The 9420-nt window shown below is 43.7% G+C and overlaps 1 protein-coding gene across 7 annotated transcripts in view; it reads right to left on the bottom strand.

Moving 5' to 3' along the window:
- Nucleotides 1-747: 747 nt before the first annotated feature.
- The window catches only part of BRF2 (BRF2 RNA polymerase III transcription initiation factor subunit), a 163923-nt gene continuing 155250 nt past the window's right edge, over nt 748-9420 (bottom strand). For all 7 annotated transcript variants that reach the window (XM_044083053.1, XM_044083049.1, XM_044083055.1 and 4 more), the window contains exon 5: nt 748-1565. In XM_044083053.1, coding sequence (XP_043938988.1) covers nt 917-1565 — 649 coding nt within the window. In that variant the 3' untranslated portion in view covers nt 748-916. The remainder of the gene's footprint in view (nt 1566-9420) is intronic.

The raw sequence follows: 9420 nt of genomic DNA, 5'->3' as shown, positions 1-9420 counted from the left end.
TTGTTTCTCTCCATCCCTGATCCTCTTAGCAGTAAGTTGAGACCCAGAGGCTGGGGTGGAGAAGAAAGTAAAAGAAGAAGCAGAAGGGGTAGCCTGGGCCCCCATAGTAGGTGGAGGGAGAAGGCCCTTGAGCACAAGTTTATGCCTCCTGTCGATCAATGCGCAGGGAATGAACCCTGCGCAGATGCAGCAAGAGGAATCAAGATGAGGAACCCCTAGGCAAACACCACATAGAGTGTGGCCATCAGCTGGGGAAAGCTTATGGCCTCACTCTGTGCACTTGCAGAAGCCTGGTTTGGGTGTCTGACATCTTACAGCAAGAGAGGGAGGTCCAAACAGAAAAAACACACGCAAAAGGGCACCGTGAGCAACAAAATTTTTTTCCAGACAAATGCCTAAATGCGAAAGGGGAAGTGATAAGTAAGACAGAGAAATTTTTAGACAGAGGATTTAACCCACTAAATTAAACCATACCCCAAAAAGCCTGGAGCAGTGGACCACAGTGTTTGCAATGAGCACAGCAAACGACATATAGGTGAGGGAGGAGATGGGCATTATGGGTAGAGAAGGAGCTTGGAGCTCAGATCGGATGCTGGAGAAATGCGGCAGAGTTGGATCAGTCCCGGATCGCTGTTCCACAGGTTGAAGAACAAATAAAGACGACAAATTCAGAACTAGTATTACAACAGAGACCAATGGACAAGTAGCATGCACTTCTGTAATAGCTGCCAAGTTATGAACTTAAACTGAGAACTTGACAGACAGCTCCATGCCTGCCAAATATTTTATTTATAAAAACTTTACTCAGCTGTCACATGCTCTGCACATATCAGTTACATTGTTCACAAAACAAAGTAACGGATAAGCAGGGCAACTTTGACGAAGATTATAAAGTCACATCTCAAATCACTGTAATTTACATTAAGCATCTATGAAGCTCCTGGAATGCCTTTACTTCATCTGGTGTGCGAAGATATTGCTCGATTTCACCGTCTGAAATCTCTTCATCCCCTGTGATTTTTTCTTCTACCTTCTCTAGGTTAGATGGAGTCGTATCATCCATTCTGATTTTTTTGAAAGATGGTGGGCAAAATTCAAGTTTCCTTTTATGCTCCACTGAAGGATTCCCATTTTCAGACTGATCCTCTGAAGCTGCAGAGCTTGCCAATGGTACTTTAAGCAGGAATAAATGGTGTTGTAAAACATCGCTAATGTACATTACAATATTAGCCTTTTTAATCTTGTGTACTGAAATCCATGGAAGGCAGGAGGCCAGTTTTAGAAGAATTTCAATAATTTCTTTTAGTCTGAGCCAAGATGCTCGAGGCACCTCCACACCAGCAAGCTCACAAAAAAATGACAGTTTGCATTTCCGACGATCCACTGGCCGCAGAGACTGCCAAGCCAAATAGGCTGCAGCAGTTATAAGTGGAATGGGTTGCCTACCTGTGGCAAGCCATGTTTCACTGGCTAGTTCTACAATTTGTACAGTTCGTTCAACAACCTTTAGTTTATCTTCTGCAAACTTTGGAGGGACAGATGTAGAACTTTGCAGCATTAAAAAGCTGTAACAAAGAACAGAATGATAGTAATTTACAAACTAGCAAAATAAAACAAACTTTGACAAATCACTGCAGAAGTAGAGAGAGATGTGTAAACATTCACAAAGTGCATACCACAAATCAAGGTCTCCTCAGAATCCCTTTCTAAAGTCACAAAGTCAGAAGCACAATTTGTAGGCAAGTGTTTGGACCTGTTGCTCACTATAATAATTATCACCACTTCCATAACTCCATGCCCTGGTAAAGGTTGTACCATCTGCAAACTTCAGAGAGTGCAGTACACCTTCCTTTCCCCACTAAGATTCTTCAATTCATCATGAGAAATATTCCAGGTGCTCCCAGGCAAGCTCGGGAATACAATACCTCCACAACAGGACTTTAGTCTACCCCAAGGACTCCCATCAGTGGACTGAAATCACACCAATCTAATGTGAAAAACAGGGGCATCCCCAAAATGCTCACATCAATTGTCTTTACCTGCACTCAGACTGCCAAGCTCCTTATAACCCACAGGCATAAACAAATTAGCAAGTCATACACATTAAAATTAGTACTTACTTACATTTGTGAGGAGTGCAGTCTCCTCTCTAGGCATCTATCAGAATTAGAGACTAACTGCATATAAAATCAGTGAACTGCATGCAAAGTAAGAGGTTTACAATAGACCACTGTAGCGAGATGAAAATTTAAACTTTCATAATATACTTAAGCATACATGGTATAATTACACATGCAGTACATGTCAAATAGTTGATATTTATGGCCCAAGCACATCAGCACAGTAGCCTGTAAAACACACCTTTGATAAGAGGGAAATGGCAAAGGCATCCATCTATAGGAACTCATAACACCAGTGAAAGCAGAAAACCACAGGTACAGCCCTACATTCACGAGAACTGAAGAAGTCTCTTAAGGGAGACCAAATTAAATCAGGATGTTGACTCATTTTGGTAGATTTTTCTGGTCAGTTAGAGTCTGAGCAACAACTGCAACACTCGAACTGACAAGTGCGTGCTCTACTCCTTGTTTACAAGCCACGTAACTGGTGGGATCTCAGCACAGGCACCAGTGTAAATGAATGTCTTACAGGACAGATCAATCATAGCTTGGTTCCTCTGACACAAACAGGCACTCCTGGATTACTGAGGACTTCATCTGTCCAACACAAACTTTCTAAATGGCTAGGATAATGGGGTAACATCCTGTACAGTGTGTGCAGGTGTTGCAAATACTTCCTCAGATACCATTGATTTTCCTCAAAATGTAACCTTGCTAGTAACTACAAGGATTAAATTAGACGTGTATCCCAGGTCTCCAAATATTTCCGTGTCAGTCTTTCTGGTTCCTGCTACAATGATCAGAAAAAGACAAAGGAGGCTATCTTCAAGAGAAACAACAGACTGTTGTGCTACAATTTTACTGGTGGATGGCAGCAGGCCTGAAACTGCCCATGCTGGCTAGAAAGGCAATGCCATGCTACTCTTGCCTGTTCTTGGTAGAGTCTCAGTCAGGTATTCACCCAGGTAAAGGAAGGTATGTATAAACCTACAGCCTGAAGTGGAACTAAACACCTGATTAACATTATGCAAGCAGTAAGCAGCCCAAATGGCAGGAAGGTGATTTCAAGTGCTGTTACCCTGCAAACAAGGTAAGGAATTTTCCACAACTTCTAAAGCCGGGTGGGTCTTGAGTTGGGGGCCGTTGTGCATTACTGCCAAAGAAAATATTAGGGGTCATATGTCCATTGTAACATCAGCAATACAGGCATTAAGAAGAAGCAGAGAATGAAGGAAAATTTTCAATGTGGCCTCCAAGGTTTATCCTTTCTTGGAAACAGAACAACTTGGAGTAAAACATTCTTTGATAGTCTTTCAAGATCCTGTCTACAGCAGCACATGCCAAAACCCATTCCAGTACCGGACTTTAAAGCTATATAATCATCGTAACTATGCATCTGTGTTGTCCATTTTCCTTCAAAGTATGTGTTATGGATCCGATCTCTGACAGGACTGTCGCATTCCACAGACTTGGGTCCCAACTCTCAAACTCCTCCTTCTACTCAAGATCCATCCTCAATACCTCAGATACCGTTTGGTGTCTTAAAAGGCCTTTAACAGGAAGAGAGGACAGAAATAAAATCAGGGCTCAAACCTGGAACAACATGTTCAAAAGTCCATCAGGTCACTCCAGAAGAGGACAGAAAGGGAGTTGAAGAATGAAAATGGACACCACAGATGCATAGTGATGGTGAATACACAACTTTAATATTCAATTTGTCCTTGTCATTCTGCCTCAACACATGGGACAGAGTTCACAGCTATGTAAATGTTGGGTGGCCCTCTGACAGATATTCTGGAGAAATAGTTGTGTGAACTCTTACCATAGCCATAGATGTTCTCTTCCAGGTTGCAGTATTCCAAACCCTTGGGTTATCCTCTGCTTACTACCCAAACATCCAAGCCAGTATAAAAAAGCTTCTAGTCATGGTTAGGTATGTGAGACGTCTGACGTTGGCTTAGGAAGTGTGGGACATAAAAGTGACGTCTGCACGTACCTTAACTAGAACTGAACGCCCCAGTCCCAGGAGAGCTGTAAGAGTCCAGTGTCATCCAAGAAGGGACAGTATAGATTTTACAACTATTTTATGTCCTATTCTCATGTTGCAGTATTCCAAACCCTTGGGCAAGTGCCAAAAATCAAAGGGAAGCAGAGGTAGGAGGCTTGGAATGGTTTTCTAGAAATCCAGGGACTGCTCTGGCAAATCCAACCATAGTCTAGAAATGTGATTTAATCTATAACGTCTGGTAAAGATATGGACACAAGTCCATGTAGCTGCCTCTAGAATGGAAGCTGTGTCCAGTCCCTTGAAGGCTCCAGATGAAGCCATAGCCCTAGTAGAGGGGAGCCTTAATTTTGGATTTTAGAGGTTTTCCATTGGGTGTGTAAAGCAGAAGGCAACGGCCCTGGAAATCCAGGCAGAGATGGTCTGTTTTGTCACTGCTTTACCCAGAGCTCTGGGTTGAAAGGAGACAAACAATTGGCCTGATTTTCTAAATGACTTGGTCTTGTTAAGGTAAAACCTAAGCTGTCTGTGAACATCAATGTAATGCAAGACGGTCATTCTGTGGATGTGGAAGAAGGTGGGCAGGTGAATACCTTAGTTTAAGGATAGCTCATTGACCACTTTTGGCACGAAAGAGGGATTGGTACCATGGATCACCCTTACCCTTGTGGAATATGAGAAAAGGAGGTATTGCCACATGACGGCCTGTAGCTCTGACACTCCTGGCTGATGTTAGGGCTAGCAGGAGAACAGTTTTCAAAGTACGGTGTTTCAGAAGAGCTTTAGATGCAGGTTCAAAGAGGGCAACCGTGAGCTTCTCTAGAAGCTAATTCAGGTCCCATGGGGGAGGAACCAGCTTCCTGGAGGGTCTGACATGCATTACTCCCTTTAAGGATAACTTTGCAGGTAGCAGAAATGTTAAAGGAGGATCAAGAAAAAGACGAGCCGAAAATGCAGCAAGGTGTGCCTTAACAGAGGAATGTGTCAACCCTGTATGCAAGAGTTCACACAGATACGACAGTACCAAGGGAACTTCACCTTGAGAATGGTCCAGCTGTCTTTGCAGACACCACATGGAAGAATTTCCACTTGGACAAATAAGATCTCCTGGTATTAGGTTTCCTGACCTCCTGCAGGACTAAGCACATCCTCTGGGTAAAGGTGTCTGTAAGGGATCAGAATTCTATCACCCACAGAGTAAGGCTCAAAGACTCTAGGAGGGGATGGATTAGGGGATCCCTTGTCCTGTGTGAGAAGGTCCACTCAGAAGTAAATTGTGATAATTGCCCCTGGCTAAATGCAGACGGGGGGGGGGGGGATCAATGCTGTCTTGGCCAAATGGAATCACCAACAAGATTTTTGGTTTGTCCTGCTGGATTTTCAGTAGGACTTTATGAACAAGTGGGAAGGGGAGGAACGCATAGGGAAATGTACCCTTCCATGAGATTGAAAAGGCATCTTTTGCCCTCACTAGGAGACTGGGTAGGCTAGTGCAAAATGACAGAAGCTGCCTGATCAGAGGTGAGGCAAACAGATCTGTGGTATATCCCACTTGTGGACTATGTTCAGAAACGCATCCCTGTGAAGAATCCATTTATGGGATTGTGACATGGATCTGCTCACAGTGTCCACCCGAGTGTTCTGGGCTGAAGGGATATATACTGCCTGCAGAGAGATTCTCTGCTGGGTTGCCATCTACCAAACTTGAAGTGCAAGTTTACACAGCAACTAAGATTTTGTTCCCCCCTGCTTGTTCACATACCATAGAACTTTAGTGTTGCCTGTGAACAATTTTAGGGGACCCTACTTTAGAGTACTTTGGAAGTCTTTCAGAGCAAATAAGAATGCTCTCATTTCCTTGATAATGACATGCTGCCATCTGAAGGAGTCCATCTACCCTGTACTCTGAGGTTGCCCATGGCAGCTCCCCAACCCAGATCTGAGGAATCTGTGTACATCTCCTGAACTTGGGGGAGAGCTTGTAAGGGAAGCCCTGGGTTGAGGGTTACTTGGTGCAGCAACCACCAACAGATCTCTTTCCTGAGACATGGAAGGAGAGGGGATGTCGTACGCCAGAAGGCATGAGTGTTGGTTTTCTATATAAATATTGAGGGCATGCAGATGGCTGAGGAGTGTCTTAGGGATGAAGGCCTGACAGATCTCGCAGGTTTTATAGTCATGAGTAGGCACAAACAGAAAAGAGAGCTTGTGGGCATCCTTATGGGAGATCTGATGTCCGCACTTGCACTTTCCTTTCCTGGATGAAGAACCTAAACAGACATGCAGTGACCCAAAACAAAACAGCCCCAATGGGTTACTTATCTAAGTGAAGATCTAACAGCAGGGAACGCAGGAAGAGCTGATGTTTGGCTGGCGGCAGAAAAGTTCTGTGGAAAGGTTCGTGCAGACATCCCTTTTAAGGGTCACTCTCCCTAAGCCAATGAGATGTACCACGTACTTGGTAATGACTAGAAGATTTTGTATACTGGCAGGATGTTCGGGTAGTAAGCAGAACACAACACAAGGGTTTGGAATACTGTAACATGACAACAGGACATCTGCTGAACCAAAAGTAGCTCAGCTTCTGGAAATGATGTCCACTTTGTAATGGGTAATAAAGGTAAGAGCATTAGACCAGGTTGCTGATGCAAAAACATCAATGGAAGTTCTTCACCAGAAGGCAAATGAGATGGCCACAGATCTACTCAAATGAGCCCTAGGTGGTTTTGTTAGGGAGAGACGTTGCTGGGTATATAATCCAGGAAATGCAAATCATCATCCATTTTGCCAATGTAGCTTCAGCAATTGGAGATGTCAGCCTACCAAGTATGAGTGAGAGATGAACATTTGGTCCATTTTTCTGAAGTCTTTTGTTCTGTGTAAATAGAAACTTATTGGTCTATGCACATCGAGATGTAGCATGTATTCTTTGTTCGACAATTTAGGAAAGACAATGGATGAAGTATTTGATTTATCTTCAATTCAGAGGCTACTTCAGTAGGGAGGATTTGAATGAAAGACCTTGGAGTTCAGAAATCATATTTGCAGATTTAACAGCAACTAAAAAGGCTGTTTCTAAAAACAGAAATTTTTTTCCTGAAGGTTCAAAGGGTTGAGTCAGTCCTCTGAGTACTACTGTTAAATCCCAAGGAGGTTATTGATCTTTCACAGCAGGTCTGAGCAAGGTGCACTTTAGGAAAGACTTGCACAACTTGGAAGCAGCCAAGCAAGAAATATCTCCAGAGTGAAAATCTGACATGGCTGCCGAGTGTACTTTGACTGTGGAGACACTAGCAAAGAGAGACGCTAAACTCCAGCACTGAAGAAACAAGGACAGTAATAGGATCAATCTCATTTTTGGGGCCCAAACTGAGAATCTTTTCCATTTACTCAATGGAATTTTTCTGGGAAGACAAAAGTATTAGGATGAACTGCGGAAGAAAGCCTAAGCTGTCTAGCTATTAAGGGAACTTCAAAAACCATGCTGTTAGTTTGAGGCCTAGAAAATGGGATGCTGTATCCCAAAGGATCTGACAGAAGTTCTATACTGGGGTCCAGTATCTGAAGAGGGTAACTAAGATGAGAACAAAAGAAGGGGAATCACACCTAGAGTCCAAAAGGGTGCAATGAGGGTAACAGAGCTCTTTAACAGACTAGACTTCTGTAAGAATTTTGGAATCAGAAATACTAGGGGATGGATGTTTAGGAGACCAGGTAGCCAAACATGCACTAGAGCATCTCTCTGCAACTCCCACTGAGGGGGACCAGGACAAAGTATCTGCCACATTTGTTTTTGGAGTAGCAATAAGACTGCAAAGTTGGCTCCCAACAACAGAAAATGTGTTCAGCCACTAATTTGTTGAGAGGCCACTCATAGGGATCAAAAATAACCCGCTGAGTCTGTCCACTAGTATGTTGGATTTCCCTGGAATGTACATTGCCACCAGAATATAGTTGGAGATCACCCACTTCTACACTGTCATGGCTTCCCGACAGAGGGCAAGATCGGGCCCCCCCCCCTTGGTTGTTTATGTACCACACTATAGGCACGTTTGTCAGTTTAAGTCACAATAGTTCTCAAAGGAAGAGGATCTGGAAAAACCTGTGACATGCATAGGTCTGCTCTCATCTCCAGGACTCTGATGTGTGAACTGGTCTCTTGGGGGGGGGGGGGGTGACAATGTGCCTTGGACTGTCCTCCCCAAGAAATACCTCCCGCACCCCAGTTGGGAGGATTTCCTTGTTACCGAGGGAAAACGAAAAAGGCTTCCCAGGGTAAATGTCATCCCAACCGAATTCCCGGAGTAAATCTAACTGGGGAAGACAGGGGATGTCAAAGAATAGACCACTGAACATTTAGAGTCCACTTTTGAACACACATTAATATGACAATGGAACTACGACTATAGATGACAAATCTGACTGGAGGTGAGGGAGGAGCAAATCTGCTGAACCTGCGACTTTATTATAAATATACAATGAGGCAGCAAAGAAGCAATTTGACTTGCTGTGTTTAAATGAGCACCAATGAATTCCAGGCTGTAATGGTTGGATTTGGAATGACTAATGCCTAGGGTTTGGCAAACTTGAAGCAAATAGTCCCTGGACTGTTCCAGGTGCCTGGTTGGGGAGGTAAAAAGCCAGTCATCAAAGTATGGAATCACTAAGTATCCTGGCAGTCTCTAGTGAGCCACTATTACTACCATACATTTGGTAAACACTGGGGGCAGTGGTGAGTCCAAAGAAGAGGGCTCTGAACCAATGGTGGCTGGATCCTAACTGAAGGCCCAGGTAACTTCGGGAGCATCTGTTCATTTTGATGTGGTAGTACAAGTCCTAAAAAATCGATCGAGCACATCCAACTGTTCTTTTGTAAAAAGGGCAGGATGGAATGAACCCTGACCATTTGAAACTTTGATTTCCTCACAAATCAGTTCAGATTTCTTAGATCCAAAATTGGTCCCTTATATTCTTTGGCACTAAAAAGAACCTTAAGGTCCAAATCCTCTTTGGTCTAGTGAGACTTCCTGGACAACTTTTGTCCAGCAGCTTCTCTCAGAGTGGAATTTCAGGTAGCTTTCTTCTTTTGGATGAGGGGTGTCTGAGAAAAGGGTATAAAACTACCTCTGGATATTATTTTTAGCACCCAAGATCTTTTGTTCTAGCTGCCCCGGCATCTGAGTGCAAGGACAATCGTCCCCAACTGCCACCAAAGGCAAGCAGTCAGGCAGGGCTTCACTTCAGAAGCGCTGAAAGGGTCTATGCAAAAAGGAATCTCAAACCCTGATTTTGCAA

Source organism: Protopterus annectens, chromosome 9.part0 (assembly GCF_019279795.1).
Source record: "Protopterus annectens isolate FY-2018-M chromosome 9.part0, PAN1.0, whole genome shotgun sequence".
NCBI lineage: Eukaryota > Metazoa > Chordata > Ceratodontiformes > Protopteridae > Protopterus > Protopterus annectens.
Note: the sequence above shows the minus strand (reverse complement) of the source record. Positions and strands in the feature narration are given on the sequence as shown.